The sequence below is a fragment of the Pelmatolapia mariae genome, linkage group LG22, assembly GCF_036321145.2.
Source record: "Pelmatolapia mariae isolate MD_Pm_ZW linkage group LG22, Pm_UMD_F_2, whole genome shotgun sequence".
Lineage (NCBI taxonomy): Eukaryota > Metazoa > Chordata > Actinopteri > Cichliformes > Cichlidae > Pelmatolapia > Pelmatolapia mariae.
In genome coordinates this window covers 20,435,764-20,460,565 of record NC_086245.2, presented here as the reverse complement: position 1 = coordinate 20,460,565, position 24,802 = coordinate 20,435,764, and the positions used below count along the sequence as shown (strand labels likewise).

The 24,802-nt window shown below is 42.4% G+C and overlaps 1 protein-coding gene and 2 long non-coding RNA genes across 3 annotated transcripts; all 3 read right to left on the bottom strand.

The window, feature by feature from the left end:
* Positions 1-202: 202 nt before the first annotated feature.
* Positions 203-1,067, bottom strand: LOC135932217 (lactose-binding lectin l-2-like). Its single transcript, XM_065469584.1, has 2 exons — positions 1,001-1,067; positions 203-636 (listed from the first exon to the last, which is right to left on the bottom strand). The coding sequence occupies exons 1-2, from the start codon at positions 1,065-1,067 to the stop codon at positions 203-205; spliced, it is 501 nt and encodes a 166-aa protein (XP_065325656.1).
* Positions 1,068-17,535: 16,468 nt separating this feature from the next.
* LOC135932209 (uncharacterized) lies at positions 17,536-18,500 on the bottom strand. The gene is made up of 2 exons (XR_010573328.1): positions 18,209-18,500; positions 17,536-17,748 (listed from the first exon to the last, which is right to left on the bottom strand). It is a non-coding gene; the product is annotated as an uncharacterized LOC135932209 (long non-coding RNA).
* Positions 18,501-19,113: 613 nt separating this feature from the next.
* Positions 19,114-20,508, bottom strand: LOC135932214 (uncharacterized). Its single transcript, XR_010573331.1, has 3 exons — positions 20,288-20,508; positions 19,514-19,625; positions 19,114-19,202 (listed from the first exon to the last, which is right to left on the bottom strand). It is a non-coding gene; the product is annotated as an uncharacterized LOC135932214 (long non-coding RNA).
* Positions 20,509-24,802: the final 4,294 nt, after the last annotated feature.

Genomic DNA, 24,802 nt, shown 5'->3' with positions numbered 1-24,802 from the left:
AACAAAACATTTGTCATGTTTCTACAAATATGGAAAATCTATTGTTAAAATCAATTCTGGGAAGATCAGTGAGGAGATGTATTTTCTGCATTCATCCCTATCTAAAGTACTAAATGCGTGCTGATGAAACATGCAAGCGCATGTCTGTGACACCAGATACGTGCTTGAATGTTTTGTCATGGGCCCTGTAACCCCAGAGTTTCTAAGGGCAGGTTATTCGTGTTGCACAAACAGCAGCTAAATTGACAGAACACTGGTGATCATTCCACTTCTTTGCTTCAAACATGTTAGTGTGAACACAGTGTTCAACTGTTCCAGCATTGTCTGGTTGTCCTGGATTCCAGTAGGCGAAACTCACAGCGGAACCATCAGACCACATCCAGCTGCCTTCTTTATGGAGGTCACTGAGTCCAATCCAGGTCCATCCCTCAGCATGATCAAAGTTCTTAATTAATAATTTAACAAACTCCTCTTCCTCCTCACTGTGGATAGAAACCAGGTTGGCTCGCTGTGACACACAGTAGAGCTCTGCATCAGCCCAGCTCATGTGTGTGGCCACATATTTGTAGCAGCGGCCATTGAAGCTGTACCAGAACATGGGACAGCTTCCACGCAGTAGCTGAACTCTGTGGTCATCTGAAGAAGACACAGCAGTCAGAACTCGATGAAAAACAAATAATAACTGTTTTTGTCAGTGTGACTGACATTTTTTCTTTGATGTAACCTCTGAAGAATGTCAGAAAAACATGTCTGCACAGCTGACATGGTGAAAGTTAAAACATGCAGTGAAGTAAGCTGGTCTTATTATGTTTACAAGCAGGTCTTTATCATAACTCTACAGTATAGTAGAACCCATCTGACATGCAGAAAACATCTATGTGTTTGACTAAAATGTAATTAAGATAATAAAAACACACACACACAAACATAAAGCTGAAATAAAGGAGGGGAGGGAAGATTTAGAATATGGGATAGTTACCAAGTTTTAGCTTCACTTCACTTCCATCAGAATGAGACTCAGAAGGAGCACCCAGAGCCAGACTGAACAAGAAGAGGAGCAAGATCATGTTGGAGCTTTAAGTCTCAACCTTTGATGAAGAGCTGCTGAAGCTTCTTTGTACAGGATTCCTGCAGAGAGTTGAAGCTGCTTTGTTTTATAGCTGCCTGAGAGGGTGTTTTCACACTAAACACAAACCAGAAAAAAAAGATAGAATTCCAAAAACAGGAACAAAGGTTGTTTGTTTTTGTGCTGTGTGATTTGTATTTATTGCACCATAACGGCGTTATCAGCAGACCTGTCCTGCTGATAACGACCTGTCCTGACCTGACCTGTCCTGTTTGACTAATCAAACAGGACAGGTCAGAGCTCTAACAGGTAAAAACTCCTGAGTTGCTCCATTACACAAAGACAGAATGAACTCCACACAGTCAAGAGGATCCTCTCTTAGTACTGGACCCAGAGATATGTGACTGCTGTGGCAGGCCTGATTGGAGTAAATGACGAAATTGATAAACTATTAACACCTTTGGTTTAGTAGATTTACTTCACTTCACCCTTGTGTCTATTACAATTGTAAAGCATCCAAAATAAAACCCCTGCAGTAACCAGACTAATCTAAAAGCAGATCATTACCACTGCTGTGTCAGCTACACTGTCCTGCAGATATTTGGCACTTGTGAGAGGTTTGTGTGATCTTCTTAAAGCTTTGTTCATCTGAGCTTCCACCATATCCCTTTACTGAAGTTTCCTGGTAACATTTCTAACAGTGGAAACTGACATTTGGAAGTGCACTTCTCTCTTTCTATAGCCTTCAAGTGGTTTGTATATACAAACTACTGTATAGAAAGTTATTTAGTTACTCTAAGTAGGCCTTCCATAATTGATCCAATTTTATGCAGGTTTCCTGTTGTGAAAAAAGGGAGTGGAGAGCTCACGTTTTAACATCTAATCTAAATGTTTCATTTTGCCAAGAAGGACTTCAATGATACAATAAATTACAGTACAGCAAAGTTCAGGTACTTGTGTCAGTAGTATTTGGTGACCTTCACAGCGGACTCCATTCCTACAATCAAACATGCACAAAGAGAAAAGGTGAGAGAGGCTGTCAGCTAGGGAGTGCAGAAGGAGAGCATGACCTACAGTAGCTTCAAGTGTTAAAGGATCATTTAATTCCATATTAACGAGTTCATGAAGTTTTGAGATTTAAAAACAAAAAACAAGCATGCTTTTACAAACACCACAGTCACTGGCGTTAATAGAGAATTACATTTTTTTTTACTATCCATCCATCCATCCATCCATCTTTTTCCGCTTATCTGGGGCCAGGCATGGGGAAGCCTAAGAAGAGAACCCCAGACCTCCCTCTCCCCAGCCACCTCCTCCAGCTTGTCCGGGGGAACACCATGGCGTTCCCAGGCCAGCCAAGAGATATAATCTCTCCAGCGTGTCCTGGGTCTGCCCCGGAGCTTCCTCCTGGTTGCACATGCCTGGAACACCTCACCCAGGAGGCACCCAGGAGGCATCCTTGTCAGATGCCCGAACCACCTCAACTGGCGGCTCTACTCTGAGCCCCTCTCGGATGGCTTAACCTCTCACTCTATCTCTAAGGGAGAGGCCAGCCACCCTTCAGACGAAGCTTTTTTCCACCGCTTGTATCCACAATCTTGTTCTTTCGGTCACTACTCACAGCTCGTGATCATAGGTGAGGGGAGGGACATTGATCGACCGGTAAATTGAGAGCTTCGCTTTTACACTCAGCTCTCTCTTTACCACGAAGAACCGGTATAGCATTCACATCACTGCAGCCTCAGCACCAATCCGCCTGTCGATCTCACACTCCCTGCTCCCGTCACTCGTGAACAAGAAGCTGAGATACTAAAACTCTTCCACTTGGGGCAGGAACTCATCCGGAGTGGGCACTGTGGTGGCAGATTTCTTTTCTCATGTATTAATCACATATTTAATCATATCACATTAGTTATAGTAGTATCACTTTCTCACTTTACTATAGTAAGAGCACTCCTGTCACTAGTTTACATGCATGTGGAATGTTAACACAGTCAGGCCATTGTAATGGGAGACGTTAAACAGATAGTGAGGCTCCTTCTGCTTATCAGGGATTTAAATCCTTAGGTGACGGCCAAGCAGAAAACAAGGTCATAAACAAGGTCATAATTCTCTCTGTGGTAGGTATAGCCCCCCCCGGTGAGAGGGGCCAACATGTAAGAGTTTGTGGAATGTTCTTTGTCTGTGTCTCTGTATATAAGATGTAAGGGCGGTGGCCACAATTCAGAGATGGTCCTAGTGTTTCACTGGGATGCTCTCTCCAGGACAGTGTAGCTGACACAGCAGTGGTAATGATCTGCTTTTAGATTAGTCTGGTTACTGCAGGGGTTTTATTTTGGATGCTTTACGATTGTAATAGACACAAGGGTGAAGTGAAGTAAATCTACTAAACCAAAGGTGTTAATAGTTTATCAATTTCGTCATTTACTCCAATCAGGCCTGCCACAGCAGTCACATATCTCTGGGTCCAGTACTAAGAGAGGATCCTCTTGATTGTGTGGAGTTCATTCTGTCTTTCTATAATGGAGCAACTCAGGAGTTTTTACCTGTTAGAGCTCTGACCTGTCCTGTTTGATTAGTCATTCTGCTGATAACGCCTTTATGGTGCAATAAATACAAATCACACAGCACAAAAAACAAACAACATTTGTTCCTTTTTTTGGAATTTGATCTTTTTTTTTCTGGTTTGTGTTTAGTGTGAAAACAACCTCTCAGGCAGCTATAGAAGAAAGCAGCTCCAACTCTCTGCAGGAATCCTGTACAAAGAAGCTTCAGCAGCTCTTCATCAAAGGTTGACACTTAAAGCTCCAACATGATCTTGCTCCTCTTCTTGTTCAGTCTGGCTCTGGGTGCTCCTTCTGAGTCTCATTCTGTTGGAAGTGAAGTGAAGCTAAAACTTGGTAACCATCCCATACCCCTGGCAGCTCTCACAGCTTCTGTCTCTCTCCCACATCTGCAGCAGTTCACGGTTGTGGCGTGTCAGGGGCCCAGTGGGCTGTTCTTCTTCAGCTTTGCCTTATGTCTTTCACTCTTTTCAGTCTCTTCCTTTGCCATTTCAACTCCCAGTATGGCAAATATGAAACTCAGATAGTCTTCTCAAGTCCATTCATACACAGTGATGTCGCTGGTGAACCTCTCAGCTTGTGATTGGGAGCACATGCTTCCATTGACGATTGCATTTGTACATGCTGCTGAACCCTTTAAGGTTTAAGGTTTAGGGCAGCGTTGCTGTCTGTTCACCACATATTTGGCACTTGTAAGAGGTTTGTGTGATCGTCTTAAAGCTTTGTTCATCTGAGCTTCCACCATATCCCTTTACTGAAGTTTCCTGGTAACATTTCTAACAGTGGAAACTGACATTTGTAAGTGCACATCTATCTTTTTATAGCCTTCAAGTGGTTTGTATATACAAACTACTGTATAGAAAGTTATTTAGTTACTCTAAGTAGGCCTTCCATAATTGATCCAATTTTATGCAGGTTTCCTGTTGTGAAAAAAGGGAGTGGAGAGCTCACGTTTTAACATCTAATCTAAATGTTTCATTTTGCCAAGAAGGACTTTTATGATACAATAAATTACAGTACAGCAAAGTTCAGGTACTTGTGTCAGTAATATTTGGTGACCTTCACAGCGGACTCCATTCCTACAATCAAACATGAACAAAGAGAAAAGGTGAGAGAGGCTGGCAGCTAGGGAGTGCAGAAGGAGAGCATGACCTACAGTAGCTTCAAGTGTTAAAGGATCATTTAATTCCATATTAACGAGTTCATGATATTTTGAGATTTAAAAACAAGCATGCTTTTACAAACACCACAGTCACTGGCGTTAATAGAGAATTACATTTTTTTTTACTATCCATCCATCCATCCATCCATCCATCCATCCATCCATCCATCCATCCATCTTTTTCCGCTTATCTGGGGCCAGGCATGGGGAAGCCTAAGAAGAGAACCCCAGACCTCCCTCTCCCCAGCCACCTCCTCCAGCTTGTCCGGGGGAACACCATGGCGTTCCCAGGCCAGCCAAGAGATATAATCTCTCCAGCGTGTCCTGGGTCTGCCCCGGAGCTTCCTCCTGGTTGCACATGCCTGGAACACCTCACCCAGGAGGCACCCAGAAGGCATCCTTGTCAGATGCCCGAACCACCTCAACTGGCGGCTCTACTCTGAGCCCCTCTCGGATGGCTTAACCTCTCACTCTATCTCTAAGGGAGAGGCCAGCAATCCTTCAGACGAAGCGTTTTTTCCGCCGCTTGTATCCACAATCTTGTTCTTTCGGTCACTACCTTAAACCTTAAAGGGTTCAGCAGCATGTACAAATGCAATCGTCGATGGAAGCATGTGCTCCCAATCACAAGCTGAGAGGTTGAGAAGACTGTCTGAGTTTCATATTTACCATACTGGGAGTTGAAATGGCAAAGGAAGAGACTGAAAAGAGTGAAAGACATAAGGCAAAGCTGAAGAAGAACAGCCCACTGGGCCCCTGACACGCCACAACCGTGAACTGCTGCAGATGTGGGAGAGAGACAGAAGCTGTGAGAAGTGGGAAGAGAGCATGGAGGAAAAATGAAGTCTGTTGTTGTTAATGTGAAAATTGGGTTGGAAAACTGTGGCCGTCTGTCTTGTGGAGGTTGAGAAAGAGTCCGTAGGATCGCAACAAAGGTAAAAATAAAACGCACACAAACACACCTAAACAGAGAAATGTGAAGGAAAGGCAGCTTTAAGGACATGCCCTGCTGAATATGCAGCTCCACTGCACACACATCCATTGAACCTGCCTACTAACACACACACACATGCAATGAAGATCAGCTTGTTATCTCTCATCAGTGTTAAAACAGTGTAAATTTAACAGACACTTGTTATCAAATGTTGAGTGTATCCACTACTGACAACTAACTCTCTAGGTTGCAGGACAACAGTTTAACTTTTGTGAAAGGGGGAAAAAAAAGAGAGATTTGGTATGACCAACCAGTGATCAGACAATAAATTTGGTTGTTAACATAGTGAATTGTGAGATGCTTTCTGCTTGATTGGTGCAGCATAAGTAATTTACTGTATGAAGGAAATTCTCTTTTGTGATAATATTTTGAACATGCATTTCTGTTGTCCTGTCAGCTTAGTGGGTTATCAGCTGATATGCAAATTAGTTGATTGTTACTAGATCAGGGAAAGATGACTGGATTATAAAACAAGTGAATAAGATGTAGCAGAGGTTTGAAATGAGTTATCTGTTTCTGATGTATGGGTGAAGCTTTCACCCAGATACACACCTCTGATTACATAAAAAGAAACTTGTTTTGTGAAATACATGATGACATGTTACATGTTTACTTTTGGCGAAAAACAAAACAAAGGGAGAAAAGCTAAATGAAATGATTGGGTCTGTGAAAATGAAAAATGAGTGTAAAAAGCACAGACCTGGGGAAGAAATTCACATTCCAGTGATGAACCACTGCCATGAAGTTTTTAGGAAGCATTTAATGGTAAACATTAGTGTTGCGTGAACTGTGCAGCTGCTAATAAAAAAGGGGGGAAATTTCTCGGTGTATTTAGCAGGTGGATCTATGTTGGTTGGCCCCAGACTTTCCAGAATTGTGTGATATTCTGGAGCACTTGTGGGCAACCAGTAAATATGATGTGGGGAACATGAACAGAAGCAGTGACTGCAGCACTGCATGGCAGGCTCTAATCCCTACAGCATGTTGTGTCACCAGAAAGCAAAGCTTTTCCTGTGATTTCTGGCAGATTTGGGGTTTTTTGTTTTAGTACCAGGCTGATTCTGCCAGTTAGGTTAGGGTTGTTTTCTTTTTGTAAGAGAAACACAGGTTTATTTTTTCATATATATTTAGACATGTCCTGAACAACGCCTAATATGTTTTGTTTTTTTTTGTAACAGTGCACTTAGGAAAAAACCTGCCAGGTATTATCCCTCTGGGGGTGATATTTTGTGTGTTGATGATTTAAAAGCAGGCCTGCAAGATTGGGAGTAAAAGCGCTATAAAATACTTTACTGAGAGCAAATACAAGGTGAACTTCTCCAGATTACAATGGCTTAGGAGAAGTACATCTACCTAGGACGCTGACCATATTAGATGGTAAGTGCTGTGTTTAAAAGGATTGTAGCGATTCAATCCATTTCAAAAGCAATAAGAATTGTTTTTATTTTTGGAATGACGTAATATTGCTGTCAGTAGATACTTAAATTAGTGCGCGGTTTTCCTCTGTCAGCAATGATTGGTACAAATGCATGTCATTGGTATTAATGCATATGAATGGACTGTGACTGGACTGATGATGTGGAGCAAGTGTGACTGACTTGAAATTGAGAAGACGGTAACTATTTTAGGATTAGTCACTTCTAATGCCTAATCCACCCCAAACAGTGAAAAAAATGTGGATGTATGTGTTTTTTGTTTGCTTGTTTTGCAGGAGCAGGAGGACGGCAGAGACTGGAAGTCCACACGAGTGTGGGCGGGCCTTGTCGACTTGACCCTTTAGCTGCCACTTTTCTGTGTTACTGATTTTATGTGGAGGAAACTGTGTTTTACTGGCTGCTTGTTGGTTATAGTAACACACTGTACAGTGAGAAAATGTGTATTCAATGTACATTGAATACACATTTTAACACATACTGTGTTAAAATCAGTATCACTCCTTTCACAGAAAAGGAGGGCTGACCACATGATTTACAGCAGCACCTCTGGAATCTGTTGATCCAGACCTGACCTCCGGACGCTCTGCTGCTAATGTTTTTTTTCTGAGGGTCTTTGTGGAGGATTCGGCATCACACAGGCAGACATGAGTGAAATGAAGCAGGTTGTGTAGTGATTACAGAACATCTTAGTGTTGGGCTCATTATCATATCACTGTTGAGCTCATAGTGTGAAAACAAGTGAGTGACATTACTTAAGAAAAGTCACTGGTTACAGTAGTTTTGATTAAACAGATGGGATGATCCATGATTTGGGGAAATTATGGCAACAGTAGTGTTTTTAATGATTTGGGGAAATAAACTGCACATGGCACACTTGTGTCTGTGGTGTTGGATACCTTATTACTCCTATGACCCTACAGTTGTTTGCAAGTGTGAAGTTTGTATTTACTCACTGATTTTGGTTTCTAGGTAATTGTGGTGTGGATGCAGGCTCCAGGCGGAGCCAAGAGTTAGACCCACTTAACATGACATTAATACTAATTTTATTCTCTAACACAGGGTTTACAGGGCTAGAGGACAACAGCACTCTACCCTTTTCCGGTAGAGGACCATGGCCTAAGATTTGGAGGTGCTGATTCTCATTTCCACTGGTTCACACTTGGCTGCAAACCGTTCCAGTGCGAGTTGGAGGCCATCACCTGATGAATCCAACAAAAGCGCATCATCCATGAAAAGCAGAGATGAGAGTCTGAGACCCAAGTGAAAGTGTCGGCCACTTGGCTGTGCCCAGAAATTCTGTCCATAAAAATTATGAACAGAATCGATGCCAGGGCTGCCCTAACCCTAAACCTTATTTTAAAGTTACACTTTATTATAAATTCACAAAGTTTGCAGATATCTTAAGACCAGTTTTATTAATATACTCTGGATTGCAATCAGAAATAAATCATCTTTTATTAATTTTATTAAAGGACAAAACACACCAATGCCATTTACTGAGAAAGTTTCACAGACAGGTAGAGATGGTAGTTGCTTCCTATATGTAGAGGGAAGGTCTTTATTTTGTCACTAACTGTGACGATAGTTTAAATGTAATGCAAATGATGGCGTTAGCTGAACAACAAGCACTAAAATGATAAATGTTGCACACTTGGACAAATGACACTTCCAGGCGTGCATGAGTTCAGAATCGTTCTTTTTACTTGCTCATTTGCAACTGCAAATACAAAACACAAGCACTTCAGTTAGCGTAGCTGCACTCTGCAGGCTATCTGTGCAGTAAAACACACAGGACAACTTTTCACATGACTACTGAACCTGTATTAACAAAGTACTCATTCACTCAGTATTTTCCTACCAATGTTCATATTACAATATTCTGCACACTCGCATGCTCATCCAACTGGTATTGAAGCACCTGGAGACTACCCTCCCGATCCCCTTATTAATCATTTGCGATGTGATATTCCGTTTAACACCAGTTCAGGTACATCATGTAAATCACAAACTCCGACATTAGCGTTGTGTTCCATTAATGACAGTACCTTACTCTAACACATTTCTCATACATCAACATCATTCTATTCATACATCACATCACTTGTGCTCACCTGCAAATACAAAACACAAGCACTTCAGTTAGCGTAGCTGCACTCTGCAGGCTATCTGTGCAGTAAAACACACAGGACCCCAAAGCTGCCCGATTCAGTGCCTGCGTGAGCACCACCCATGGGAATCATCATTAACCAGAATATTCTAGCTGGATTGCCAGTGAGCACAGTATGTACAGAAATAGTAATAAAGAATTGAATGCATAACGTAACAATGATAAGAATGCATGAAATTATGGAGAGGGGGGGGGCAATATCTATTACAATACTTCAATCTGTGTCCACCCATTACATGAGTCCCACACTCTCCCCTCCAAAATGAATGTCGTCCCGACATTAGAGATTTCCCAGAATACATGTCTTCAACAGAAGGTCACAGCAGTAGCTTCACTGGGAGTCAGCCTCTAACGATACTTTCTGTCCGGTAACAGTCTTTGGCATGACATACATCTCCCCCTTTATGTCATGTACCAGCAACAGACACTACTGGCCAGGCAATGTCTGTAAAGTCTCTCCGCCACTCAGGCGTGCTCTGTATCAGACTGAAGGTGTAGACCTAACACTCTACCATGTAACCTTTTACTCAGACAAACATTTACTGCTGTATATCTCACATACAAGCCAGTATCTCTTTATGTGTAGCTAGTCTGGTTCTGGTACTCACTGTTTAACTCATGTGAACTATTAAACTAATATATGCAGTTGTTGCTCTGTCAAATCTGCTCTTCTTAACATTTGCTACTGTGAACACTTCCCTTTCTGTTTAAACTGTCACCACAGTAAACTCAACATGTGACAATGAACTTAGATTTTTTTTTTTTTTTTTTTTAGCTGTGGACATCATTTGTGTCTGTTTATGACTGACGGCTGACCTAAGGTGTCATACGTGAGTGTCTTGGGTGGATTTCTGCATCGAAAAGGATACTTTCTTGTGGGAACTGGCTGTGAGTTGGGCTCTCCCTCGTCTTCTTCATCAGATGACAACACCTGTTCTTGACTTCTTCCGTTCTCCTCCCCAGACAGCTCACTTCGCCCTACCTCCTCCTCCTCTGCACTTGACTCCAGTCCACCTTTCTCACCCTCGTCTAGGCACTCGCTGCTGACACCACCACTTGACAGTTCTCCGTTAGCTTCTTCTGGCTGGAACTCCTCTGCCTCTGCCCTCAGCTGACTTCTGATCTGGGTGGGTGATTCTGCAGATTGTGTGGTGATAATTCCCCAGTCACCCTCATCCTCTGAACTGCTGTCGTGGTCACTCTCCTGCTGCTTTTCTTGGGTCTTTCCTTTTCTTTGTTGTTTGGCATCCTCCTTCCCATTCTTGTTTTTCTCCAGCTTCTCCTCCCGAACGGGGAGAAAGTCACAGGGCAGTAGGAGGTTCCTGTGCAGAACTCTCACTTTCCCTGGTCCTCTCTCTGGCTGTACGGCATAGACAGGGCTGTCTTTGTGCTTTCTTTCTAACACAATATGTACTCGCTCCTCCCAGTAAGACCTTAGCTTTCTGGGCCCACCCCGGTCTCTGAAGTTCCGTACTAGCACTCGACATCCCGGTTGCAGTTCAACTCCATGAGCCTTCCGATCGTACTGCCTTTTCGCTCTGTTCCTCTCTTTCTGAGCTGTTTCTGATGCCAATCTGTATGCCTCTTGCATCCTACTTCTCCACTTACGGACATAATCACTGTGAGAAGAACAGTGTGGCCTGGTTCCAGGTCACCTGGAACCAGGCCAAACATGATGTCCACTGGTAGGCGGGGGTTTCTGCCATAGAGAAGATAATATGGGGCATATCCTGTTGCTTCACTGCGTGTGCAGTTATACGCATGCACCACTTTGCTCAAGGAGTTTTTCCAGTCTGCCTTGGCTTCCTCTGCCAGGCTCCTCAACATGGAAAGGAGTGTCCGATTAAACCTCTCCACCTGACCGTTCCCCGCTGCATGGTAAGGTGTTGTGCGTGACCCCTGGATTCCACAGTACCTTTCCAGGGTGGCAAACAGCTGGTTCTCAAACTCCTTTCCCTGATCATGATGTAACTGGGCAGGGAATCCAAATTTGAGCACAAAATCTCCAAAAACCTTTTCTGCTGCTGTTCTTGCTGACTTGTTGGTGCATGCGTATGCCTGTGCAAACCGGGTGAAATGATCCATCACGACTAGAATGTACTCATATCCTCCTTTACAACTCTCCAGATGCAGGAAGTCTATTGAGACCATCTCAAAAGGGTATGTGGTGACAATGTTGACCAACGGTGCTCTGGTTGGTTTGCCTGGACGTTTCCGTTTCAAGCAACTGCACACCTTGGTCACATAATGTTCCACATGTCTTTGCATATGTGGCCAATAGAATCGATCACGGACCAAGGCGAGTGTCCGCTCCACTCCGAGATGTCCCATCTCCTCATGGAGCTCCTTGTACACCAGCTGATGGAATTTTGTGGGTAACACTAGCTGAGCTCGAGCAGAGGATTTCCTGTACAGGATGTTGTCTTTGTCAAGGTACAGCTTACTCTTTTCCCGGCTTAGAACTGAAGTGTCTTCACCCCTGTCTCTTCCTCTCCGAGGCGGCCATTGTCCTGTCATAACATATTCTCGCACCCTGCCAATGACTGGATCATCCTCCTGTGCTTTCTTTAGTGTCTCTTTGGAGATCTGTGTCACTGGGGCCATTACTCGTTCATGCTCTACATCAGCACATGCTGTGGTTATGGTAGCCAGACACATCCATGGCTCATGTTCACGGAATTTCAGCTGAAGCGCCTGTGTCGCAGGTGTGATTACCTCTGGTTTCATTTCCTGTGAGCATGTGTGCATGTACTCCTCCATGTCTAGTGGCATCCGCGATAACCCGTCAGCATCGCCATTAGCCCTTCCCGGCCGATACTTGATTGAGAAGTTAAAATCGGCTAGCTCAGCAACCCACCGGTGTGTTGTAGCATTTAACTTCGCTGTAGTCAGGACATAGGTCAACGGATTGTTGTCCGTATACACAGTGAAAGAAGGTGCGTAATACAGATACTCCCGAAATCTCTCACAGATTGCCCACTTCATTGCTAGAAACTCTAGCTTTCCAGAGTGGAGGTGGTAGTTAGTTTCTGGAGCTGTTAGAGTTCTCGACCCATACCCAATGACAACCAGTTTGCCCTGCTGTCTCTGGTACAGGACTGCACCAAGCCCTTCTTGAGAGGCATCACAGTGCAGCACAAATGGTCTTTCGAAGTCAGGGTATGCCAGAAGTGGTGGACTCAGCAGGTGTTCTATAAGCTGACATAGCACTGCCTGGTGTTGTTCCGTCCATGTGATTGGCTGGCTTGAGTGGAGTTGGTCTGATTTCTTCCGCTGTCCTTTGTGCCTGGTTACCGTTGCTCTTCTGTCAGTAATCACTTGAATCTTTCCGGTCGATAGCAGCTGGTATAGTGGCTTGGCAGTACGTGAGAAGTTTGGAATGTAGGGGCGGTAGTATGACAGGAAACCTAGCATTTTCCTTAGGTCTCCCACAGTCTTAGGTTTGCGGTTTTTTAGTGCTTGCACTGGTGCCAATTCAGCAGGGTCCATGCAGTAGCCATCTTTGGATACAATCTTTCCCAGGAATTTCACCTTGTCCTTGAACACTTCACACTTTTTGGGGGTTAACTTCACCCCGTGCGCTTGATAGCGGCGCAGGACCTCCCTCAGATCACGCAGGTGGTCCTCAAATGATCTGCTGTGGACCAAATTGTCATCCAGATATGGCTGAGACATTTCATCCCTCAAGCCTGCAAGGCACTCTTCCATACTGCGCTGGAACTCTGCTGGAGCCGAGGACAAACCAAAGGGAATCCTTACCCACTCATATAAGCCCCAAGGTGTGATAAAGGCTGTGAGGGGTCTGCTACTTTCCTCCAGGAAACCCTGGTGGTACGCCTTGCCCTGGTCCAACACTGAGAACCATGCACTCCCAGTCAGGCTGTTTAACATGTCTTGAACACGAGGGATGGGGTGACGGTCAGGAATGGATTTCCGGTTCAACTCACGGTAATCCACGCAGAGACGCAGACTTCCATCCTTCTTGCGCACGCAGACGATGGGTGATGAGTAGGGGGATCGGGATTTCTGAATCCATCCTCTGTTCAACAGGTCCTCCAAATACTCCTTCACCTCCTTGTGGAGTGGCTTGGGGACTGAGATGTATGTGCGTCTTACTGGGGTTGTGTCATTCAATCTGATCTTTAACTTCAGGGAGGGGATGCATCCCACATCGCTCTCATCTTTTGAAAATGCAGCACACTCTTCACGCAGGACTTTTCTCACCTGCTCCTGCTGATCAGGGGTCAGGTGATTAACTGACACAGGTGGGTCCCATAAATCTTGGCTGCAACTGCCCACCTCTTCATACTCCCCTTTGTGCTGTTCTGGGGCGCTGACGGTGCTCCCCGTGTTTTCACTAGCACACATCAACTTGCCCATGTTTTCAGCACTTACTGGTCTCACGTCTACTGGGTAAATAGCCTTCACTTGCTGTAGTCGTCCCAACACTGCATGAGGGAGGAGGATGATGTCATGGCTGCCGTCATTCGTGACCGGAATAACCACCCTGGACCGGGTTCCCCTCTGCAGGCCAATGACAGTTTCATTCAGGTTAACTCCCTCTGGTAGTTTTGAAATGTCCTCTGGTTCAAAAAGAACCTCCTGTTTCAGAGGGAGGGGACCTGTCCTCACACTGCACTTAACCTCCCTGCTTTGTCCAGCTGGAATCACTATCTTTTGTCTCCCAACTTTCACCACACCCTCCTCATCATTTTTGTAGCAGCGCTGCACGATGTTAATTAGCACTTCCGCTTTCTTACAATCAATTGAGAAGGCTTCCTTTACCACAGCAGGTGTAATGTCTGGATGCTGTGCCATTCCATCCTTTACAAAATGCTCAATCACATTATAGCCAATGATAGGTGGCTCTGCTACTCCTGGCTCTTTTGAGACAAGCACGGGGACAACTAACTCTGGCTGTGGATCTCTAGTTGACCCCAGTCTAAATTTTAGCTCAACCCAACCTGCGAAGGGTATGGGTGTTTGGTTCGCTGCTTTGCCCACCAGAGCCTCATCCTCACCTAGGAGTTCACTTGTGCTTCTCAGTTGGACATGTGGAAAGCAGGACTTCCTTCAGTTCTCATTAATGATAGTCACCTGTGAACCCGTATCCCACAATGCTTGTGTTTCTACCCCTTCAAAGAAACAATCCACCATACACTTCTTCCCGATCAGGGCTCTCAGCTTAGCCTGACAGCGTAGTGAGAGATGACTGGCATACGTGGCACCCACAGTCTCTTTAGCCTTGCCACTCTGCTCTAATTCTGCCTCCAGCTGTCTTATTCGATTCCAAAGCAGTTCATGCAACTTGTCGTCTGCTTCAGCATGGATGGGAATTAATGATTTGGGAGGGGCGATGGTCTGGATTGCCGCTTGAGTGCCCTCCGATCTTTCTGCTGCCCCCCTTCGCCCTCTACAGCCTCTGGAGAGGTGTCCTGTCTGGCCACACCTGAAGCAGTGTTCACACCCATCATTGGTTCCCTGCTCCTGGCATGCCTTACATCCCCTCCTCCCACTGGTTCTTAGTGGGTGAGTGGGGCCTTGAGGGGTGGTGATGCTCCTCCTTAATTCAGCCATCTCCTCTCTCAGCAGCCTGACCGTTTCATGCAGCTCTGACTCTCGGGAAGCAGCTACAACAGGTGTTCTGCGGCTCTTGGGTTTCACCACTTCAGCTGATTGCTCTTGAGTCCCCAACCTAGTTTCGGCTACACCCAGACCCAATTGACTGGCTGGCCTTTCTGTCTGGAGTTCATTTACTTTTACAGATTTGCTGCCAGTAGTTTTCTTTTGCTTCAATTGCCTTTCTGATTCAACACTAGCTGCTTCATTCATCTTATCAATGAGGGTTTCATCTGTCACCCGAGAGTCATCCAGATAGGGCTTGAGCTGAAACTTGATAGGGTCACTCAGTAGCCCAGTACTAACCGACCTCAAGAATTTCTTCTGGATGAGCTCAGGGCTGTATTGTTCATCGGACCCTGTGTCTTCCGATGCGAGCAGCAGCCTCTCTTTTAACTCAATTGCTCTGAAGAGGAAGTTTTGGGGAGACTCACGGCTGTCTTGTGTGACGTTCACTAGTCTGTGATACAAATCTGTGGTGCTGTCTTCTTTAAAATGTCCCTTCAATATGGCCTTCAATTGGGGAAGGGTGAGGTCACGTTTTATCTCAAGCATGTCTCTAAGACTCAAACCTGGGCTGACAGACTTCACCACAGCCTCTATAACCTCCGCTTCACTGTGTCCTTTGTTCAGACCTCTGTCGATCTGATGCATCAGGTTGGTGTATGAGAGTCTGTCCTTTTGGCCCTTTTCCCCAATTTGACCACAGATCTTGAATTCCCTCCTTATCGTCACTTCCGAAAGGCGGTTGGCTGCGACAGGAAACACATTTTGTGAGGTGGTTGGCTGACTTGGTGGTGTCCTCTCCACCCTTTCACTCAGCCTCCTAATTTCTTCCTGCAGCGCTTCGCTGTTTCTCTGGAGCTGTGCGTATCTCTCTGCTAAATTGTCTTCCCTTGTTTCCTGAGTTCCCTGTGGCGAGCTTGTTGTATTTCCTCCACTTTCTGTGTTTCTGGTGCTCCCTATCGCTGGGTCGACACTTTCTAACATTTTCTTTAGATAGTAGAGTGCAACATCCTGCTCTTCATCATTAATAACCTTGTCCATAGATTCTGTAATTAATTTTATTAACGCTCGTCTTGTTGTGACATTTCCACTAGGGATTTTAGCTTCAGCACACACCTCTTTGAGTTGGTCGAGTTGTAGGTTCCAGAGTGTTTGGGACACAGTCTCTGCCAGCTCCTCGAGGTCCATCGTGGTTGCTGTAGCCACGCCCCTTCCTTAATTTCATCAGGCTGGACACAACGTTAATAATCCCAGCGGTGCCTCCAATATTTGTTGCACACTTGGACAAATGACACTTCCAGGCGTGCATGAGTTCAGAATCGTTCTTTTTACTTGCTCATTTGCAACTGCAAATACAAAACACAAGCACTTCAGTTAGCGTAGCTGCACTCTGCAGGCTATCTGTGCAGTAAAACACACAGGACAACTTTTCACATGACTACTGAACCTGTATTAACAAAGTACTCATTCACTCAGTATTTTCCTACCAATGTTCATATTACAATATTCTGCACACTCGCATGCTCATCCAACTGGTATTGAAGCACCTGGAGACTACCCTCCCGATCCCCTTATTAATCATTTGCGATGTGATATTCCGTTTAACACCAGTTCAGGTACATCATGTAAATCACAAACTCCGACATTAGCGTTGTGTTCCATTAATGACAGTACCTTACTCTAACACATTTCTCATACATCAACATCATTCTATTCATACATCACATCACTTGTGCTCACCTGCAAATACAAAACACAAGCACTTCAGTTAGCGTAGCTGCACTCTGCAGGCTATCTGTGCAGTAAAACACACAGGACCCCAAAGCTGCCCGATTCAGTGCCTGCGTGAGCACCACCCATGGGAATCATCATTAACCAGAATATTCTAGCTGGATTGCCAGTGAGCACAGTATGTACAGAAATAGTAATAAAGAATTGAATGCATAACGTAACAATGATAAGAATGCATGAAATTATGGAGAGGGGGGGGGGGCAATATCTATTACAATACTTCAATCTGTGTCCACCCATTACATGAGTCCCACATAAAGCACTGAAAAAATGTAATGCTGTCCTAAAGTACAAAGAAGATTTTTTTCATAACAGTGTCATGTAAATACCTTCTGTCAATTTCTTCCAAAAGGACGTGTCTTCAAAAGTTGCTTTTGGTCTTAAAATTACTGCAGTGATTTACAAGAAACCCAGATAGCAAGGAAACATTGAAACAATGTTGAGTCAATATCAGGCGACGTCATTGAACCAACGTTGAGATCTGACGTTGACCCAACGTCACTCTTGCACCCATTTTTAACGTTGAAACAACGTCAGGTTTTGATGTTGAATCAATGTTGAAACCTGACATTGATTCGACGTTATATTTTCTAACACTGTTGACATTGAAACAATGTCAGATTCTGATATTGAAACACTGTTGAGCTATGGTGTTGATTTTCCACCTCTTTCGCACAGTTGCTTTTTATTGAAAAAAAACAAAAAACCAAAAAAGGTCAATAGACATGTATCATTTGCAAAATACTTTATTAAAAGACAAAGTTTCCTATTTACATTTCTATGTTTCACGTCACTTTTTATTATTTACTCCGGGATGGGGATGGATGATGTGCTTCCTGCGCGCCACCCGTACGATCTGGAGCATATCTGAGCCATTTCTGGACTGCTTGAGCAAAGACCAACTCAGACATAGAGTTTGCCCCTACCTGCTGCGCCAGGCCATCTAGGACAAAAAATAGACACACACACAAAAAAAGGGAATTAGAGCACATGAATAAGCTCTTGTTAATTGTCTTCAGCAGGGAGAAAGTATGTAAACTCCTAGGCTGATAAACATGAAAGTCACCAGGCAGAAATCAGCAAACTGCCGCATTTGATTCCCAAAGAGCTATAAGCTGAAAATGTGATATGTCTTAGCATGGTGTGCCGTGTATCCTTTAAAAAAAAAAAAAAGAAAACATGGGTCCTCGGGCTGTACAAAGTGTACAACCCGAGGACAAAACAAGCCGAAGACCAAAGACTCCATCTCCAGATTAACCGGACATGAAAGTCTTGTTATTAAGAAAGACAAAGTAATATAGCAAAAAACAGACATAGGAAATGTGAAACGCACCCAGCACATCAATTGATCCCTTTATTGTTCACTTTAGGCTCATAAAACTACAATAAATGTTAAAACTTACCAAATATGCATCTGCACGGCGCTGTCTCTTTAAATGCCCTTTTTTGCTTTGTCTGGTCCTTGTTTTTTTTCCCCTGCCCAGTTGAGTACAGAGGCCAGCTCCTTTGTAATGGCATAAACCATTACACGGCGGACTCGCACCTCCAGTGTGGTCCAGCAGCACCAATCAACGCAAAGCGTCTCACCTATAGACACATTTTATGAGATGGAATTAGCGTGTCTCATGTCTTAAATGTGTATGCAAGTGCTTGTGTGTTTACTTCATGTAATTGATGATAGAAACATGTCATTTAGTTTTCCCTAAAGCCTGATTTTCAAGTCATACAAAGAATAAACCAAAGTATTGGCAGTACAATGTATTTCTATTCCCTTTGGTTGGATATTCATTTGTTAGTTCTTGTAACTGCTAAAAGTGTTTACTAGTTTTTGCCTGTCACATATATTTGTTATACCATGTAAACTGTGAAATTCCAAGATTTTCAAACTTGCCTTGTAATAGTGGCCTCACAGAGTCTCTGGAATCTACAGAAAAAAAAAAAATCACAACAAGATGACATTCAGGAGTATAAATTGGGTTTTCTTTTTAGATAAGAGTACAATGACATTGTGATGCAGCTTTAAAGCTTTTTTAAAAGCATACCATCTATAGGGAAGACATCAGACTCTGCATGCTGGGGAGATCGCAAAGCTGTGTCGGTTTGTGCCGGAGTGGCGAAAGGTGCCGGAAGCTGGGTGGGGCATTATGATGGTTGCTATCAGTGGGCTGGGGGGCAGACTGCGGAGTGATGAGGGCTGTTTAGAAAAAGATAATTTTTTAAGTATTTAAGAATACAGACAACTTGTCAAAAAAAGTTTCCTCGTGTCAGACACAGATATGTACACAGACACTAGACAGTATTTTATTACCTGGTATTTTCACTCGAGGGGCCTGGGGAAACCGTTTTTTTGTAGGCTGCTCATCCTCTGAGTCCGTATATGTGTACAGGGGATTTGGTCTAAAGAAAAGAAATTAAAAACGGTCTTAAGTAATTGTAAATATGCTTTTGGCATATTGTTTCCTAAAGTTAGTTTGATTTCTAACAACACACACAGGAAACAGAGACGTGCAAGAAGGTACAGCATACAATGAATTTTTGAAGTGCACAAGTGTACACGGCTTTGCATTTTTAAAAAGTTTACAAACTTCCACTTTTTGGACTATATTATGTGGTGATATTGCAGTATGCAAGCACCACAGATATGTATAAAAGACAAGATCATAAATTCTTAACAATCAAAGATATGTTTGTGAATATAAAGGTTTTACTTGTGCTTTCTTTTAAGACTGGTCTGAGTTTCTTCTTCGGACTGAAGGTCAGACGTATCACAGCGTTCACGTGGATATCTCTGAAGACTGCGTTCTGCTTCGTGAAATGTGCCTGGAAATACAAACACAATGTACGGCCAGACATACATTACGTGTGGACAAAAGGTGCAAACGCATAGAAAAATCAGCGGTTTCAAAAATACGCTGGTACGTGTGGATGTAGCCTTATTCATTATTCAAGGCACAAACGGAAAGTCATGTACGCGTGCAACGTAAAGTTAGGTGAGCGTGCAACGTACAGTCACGCATGCTGCGTGAGCATTCAAACTGAGTCTAAAGTTTTCGTGTGCGCATTGAAGCGAGTGCTCTCCAATCATCAAAAGTAACAAAGTCATTGAACACGTTTGTACAGTTAACTTTACGTTTATCAATCATATATCACAGATTTAGAATTTTTTGTAGTACTAAGCAACTACAGAGCGAAAGTCTGGGTCAAGCGCCGAGGCGACGGCAAGAACAAAGGAAACCTCGAAGCGTTAAAGCTAGCTTTGTAAGGGAATATAACGAAGAAATTATGAAACGAAAATGTTTTCTTTGTTGATATACTTTGTTCGCAGTGCAATTTATTTGTTGCCGGATTGTAAGAAGTAGACACAATTTAAATAACAGTAAAAAAAAACTCGTTAATGTACAACATTAACAAGTTTTTTTTTACTGTTATTCAAATGCAAACATGGAAATACCGAGTAGGAAAAAAAAATCATTCATTCTTACCTTATACTAATCGTGGTGCGGGCCAGTGCAGTGCATGAACTGATGCCTTCTCCGGTCAATTCCGCTGAGAGTAAATTAAATGTCCCGCTCTACTGTAGAAGACAATGAATACCGGGGGAGGGGGGGGGATGTACCAATGTGAGAGGGGTGCTGCGGAATAGTCCAAGTGATCGCTGCTTTAATTTCCTGGTCAACTATACATAAATTGCGCGTAGACACGATTTTTTAAAGCTGGTGAACTAGACCAAGTCATTGATAACAAATGAACAATAAATCTACTTTCTCTGGTACTTTATACCCGATCAGTTGCAATGCAATTTAATGCTCAACTACAAATCGATGGTTTTTGATGGTGACCGGAGCCGAATGATCGTCAACTATAAATAGACGTTTTCTCGATGTTGTTGTTGTCACCTGGTCGACTATAAATAGATCAAATATCAATGACAAAAAAACAACGGTGAATCAACATCGTTACAACGTCTCTATAGTAAGACCGTCGGTTTACCACAGTATTTCAACGTTGTTACAACATTGGCATTTCAACCCCGACCATATACGACGGTTCGGATGAAAAATCAACATAGATTCAATGTCGTCTTGCTATCTGGGAATGTCCAGTATTTATATTGTTTTTTTGTTTGTTTGTTTGTTTAATCCACAACAACAAGTGGTTCACAGCAGATAATTTACTGCATTTTAAAATTTTGCAATCCATATGTTACTAGTAAAATTCCTGGTAAGAAATCTACGTAACAAATTTCACAAATCGTTTGTTTATTATTTATTGTTTATTTATTTATTCATTGTCATTCTTAAGAAAGCCGGGGAGGGCATTCAGATGGTCCCTGCCAGCTCATGCAGTTTCCCATAAATTTGACCTGGTTGTTAATAATCTCTTGCTTCCACACTTTAAAAACTTCATAGTCTGTGGGGGCTGGGAGAGCTGTTTGCATTGTTGCTTAATAAGACCAGGCTGAATGTTAATAAAATGTTAATTCCCTCCTACCTCTCAGCACATGGAGTTTTTGCACGTATAACTAACTACCTGGTGCAGCTAATGTTAAATTTTCTATTAATGGTAAAATCTTTATTCTTGTACTACTAATAACATGTCCTTTGTCAGACTGGCAGTCTGTCCAGGGTGTACCCTGCATCTCGCCCTATGGTAGCTCAGACAGGCCAGTTTACTTAATTTGATCAAATAGCAGCCACATTAAACACCGATAATGTTCAAGCATGTAGCCAGTCATTAGTTTGGAAGTGTGAGAGTAGTAGTAGTGAATGGTAAATAGACTGATTCTTATATAGCGCTTTTCTACTCTCCCGGAGTACTCAAAGCACTCTATACAACATGCACATAGTGCTTTCTAACTACATTCACACACATTCATATTCTGATGGATGTATCGGAGAGCAACTCGGGGTTAGTGTCTTGCCCAAGGATACTTAACATACTAATTAATTAATACAAGCCAGGGATCAAACCACCAACCTTCCGATCAGTGGATGACCTGCTCTACCACCTGAGCTACAGCCAGTGGAATCATAAAATCAGATATAGCTACCTAACATTAACTGGTTGGCCAAACAAGCTGACTAACTATAAGTACTAAAGCAACAGATTTCATGATGTACACATGCTAATACAAGTCACTCTCTAGTGTCTGCAAACAGCTGAACAGATGTGCTTGTAGTGATTATTTATTGTCTTCTATTGTTCAGCTGTTCCTGGAGATAATTTGTCTCAGTTTATGAGTCATATTGACACGGTCAGCAGAAGAGCAGGTCAGTGCTACGCTGCTGTTCTCAAATGTTAAACTAGAAGTGTACTTGAACTTCATGAGTCAGACTCACTCCTTTCACTCACTTTCAGAGTCAAAGAGTGTTAGCTGAGAACTGTAGATCCCTAAATTGACACCCAGTGTCTTGTTTTTGTTTATAAACTTCAGATTGGTTGTCGTAGTTGTCATAATATGAAATTGAATAAAGCTTTTGCTTTTGCACAGCTACAAAGAAGATGAACAGGTCAGCAAAGAACTTCATGTCACTTGAAGTTCTACCTAACATAACATTCATGTGTCACATGAATCTTAGAATAGACTTTTTTAGTAATGTGTTTTTATTTCAGTTTACTACAAATAAATAACAAATATAGCCTTTTGCTTACACGTTAGCAGTCTGTTAAGAGTTAGAAGAATAGTCTACAAAAAAAAAAACCCACACACACACTGTGTGTTTTGTTAAAAAAGAAACAGAACTTTAACGATGGCTCGTAAAGCAAAATATGCTTGTGTTGATTTCCTCCATTACAGCGTTTAAGAGCAGGTTGATCGCCGTCACACTCACTTAATCTACTGCCGCCCTCAACTGGCTACAAAACATGGTTACATCTTAATTGTTAAATCCCTGAAGAATTCACTGAGGTGTGTGTTTTTATGTCTCGGTCATGTACAAGTTAATATTTAAAATGATTAATACAGGGCCTTTTTATGACAATTGATATGATATTTGCAAACAGTTAGTTTTGCTAACTTGTGACCTGTGTGTAGCTGCATTTTAGCTCAATAGTAAATAAAATTTGAAATGCCAGCCATTCAGGACCTCTACAGACAGCATTGTATGAGGAAGGCACAATTACTGTACACTCTGTACATGTATATATCATTACCTCAGCACTACAGTGTCCCACTTTTCTTTGCTGGTAATCTGTATTTATTTTTTTCTACTCTTTCTTATTGATATATATTCCCTTATTTTTATAGTTTACTTTATGAATGCTACCTTATGTGCAAGTTTTCATGAGCCTAAGAATTTCATTGCCAGTAATAATGTGCCATTGTTACCTGTATATGACAAAATAAACTTTAAACTTGAATCTCAGAAGGACTTTATCAATTACTCTTTGCACTTTTTTGACAAGCAAGGTAATAAAATTTATTAAAAGAATATCCCACCAAAAGGTTTCAGTTTGATTTTACACCTAAACACAAACAGATTTAAACATATATTATCAAATTGTTTCACATTTTAAAAATCAAACATTCAAGTTTACATCTGGTTACATAAATCTCAGATGTCTAGAATCATTATTTAGTTGAATGAAGTGATTGTGTGCCCCCTATTGGAGGGACTTCAGTGGAAAGAAAAAATGCCAAAAAGGTGTTTGGTGTATCTTATGGACAGAGGAAAGAGGACACAGACTTGGTGATGTAAATAGGAAGTAACAGAAACAGTTCACAGAAACATAAAAATGTACACTGGGATCTAATGTGGAGGTCCATGGATGTGGCGTGTCACAGGAAAACAGATTATTGAATATGCAGGTATCTGTGTTTCTAGCACTATGTCGGTTCCACAAATAAAAGGAAAATATCAGAACACATGGCATCATTTCATTTCTTCTCAATATTGTTATCCTTAACAACATCTGAATTAGCCCTGGTTATGGCTGTGGTTAAACAAGCACCATAATGCCGAGCAGACACTGAAGCTGTATCAGAACCAGAACCTTCACCAAGCTGTATCTCACTTCTCTACTATTTAACAGATATATGACTAGTACAGCGTATCTAACGTGTTATTTGTCATGCACACATGCTTAAAACAATACTCATCATAATGCATCTTAAAGTATTGAGAAGTCACCTGTTAATCAATCATCTGACATCAGCAGCATCACACTGACTTTTTTCTTTCTGCTGCCCTCAAGTGGCCACAAAGTAAATACCAGATACTTACGTTCCAGCTGTGAAAATTCAAACCACAAACATCTTTTCCTCTCAGGAGTGCTCTTCTACATGGCTGAACCCTAAAAAACGTACGCAGCACACTTGTAGTAGTATTCTGCTGTCACAGCAAAAATAAATCACATTACAAAGATGCTGCTGTATTTGAAGCTTTGGAGTAGAAAGTACTTTGAGAGCTCAACTGAGTAGAAATGTGCTAAATAAGTATCAGTCCAGTTCATTTAAGTCTCATTAGGCTGATTGTACAGACAAATATGTGTTTGGATTCTGGCCACTTTGTTATGCACTGGTTACTTTGATCATATTTTGACAGCAGGGTGTGTTAGAGACACTGGCTCTAATGTCCTCCATGCACTGATTTGCTGTTCTGTTCTACCCAGGCCCACTTAAACAGCCCGGGAAGTCCTAGAGCTCCTTATTTGAAAGGATTCTTCTTGCATTTAAATAAGAAAGAAACCAAGATAATAATCATGAAATAAAAGAGATGGTAACTGGCTATTGCTGTGCAACACTTTCATTTTATTGATTTAAAGTGATCCAGAAAAACAAACAAACAAACAAATGCATGATGAAAATACCTGTTTAATACAGAGTCCTTAAATTTCAGTACTCCAGCCTTGCACCTCTGTACTTCGAATATGTTTAATTAATAAACATATTCATTAGGATATATTAATATTAACATTGCTAAATTTATTGTGGAGGGATGCTACATGCCAACATAACATCAGGTAAACTGTCTAATGTTAAATTAGTGTCTTAGTTT

What these genes read in the sequence shown, in the direction of transcription:
- LOC135932217 (XM_065469584.1), bottom strand. Translation starts at nt 1,067, where the DNA reads ATGATCTTGCTCCTCTTCTTGTTCAGTCTGGCTCTGGGTGCTCCTTCT. An exon ending in TGAGTCTCATTCTGATGGAA is followed by an intron (nt 637 to 1,000) that starts GTGAAGTGAAGC and finishes TGTCTTCTTCAG; the next exon opens with ATGACCACAGAGTTCAGCTA.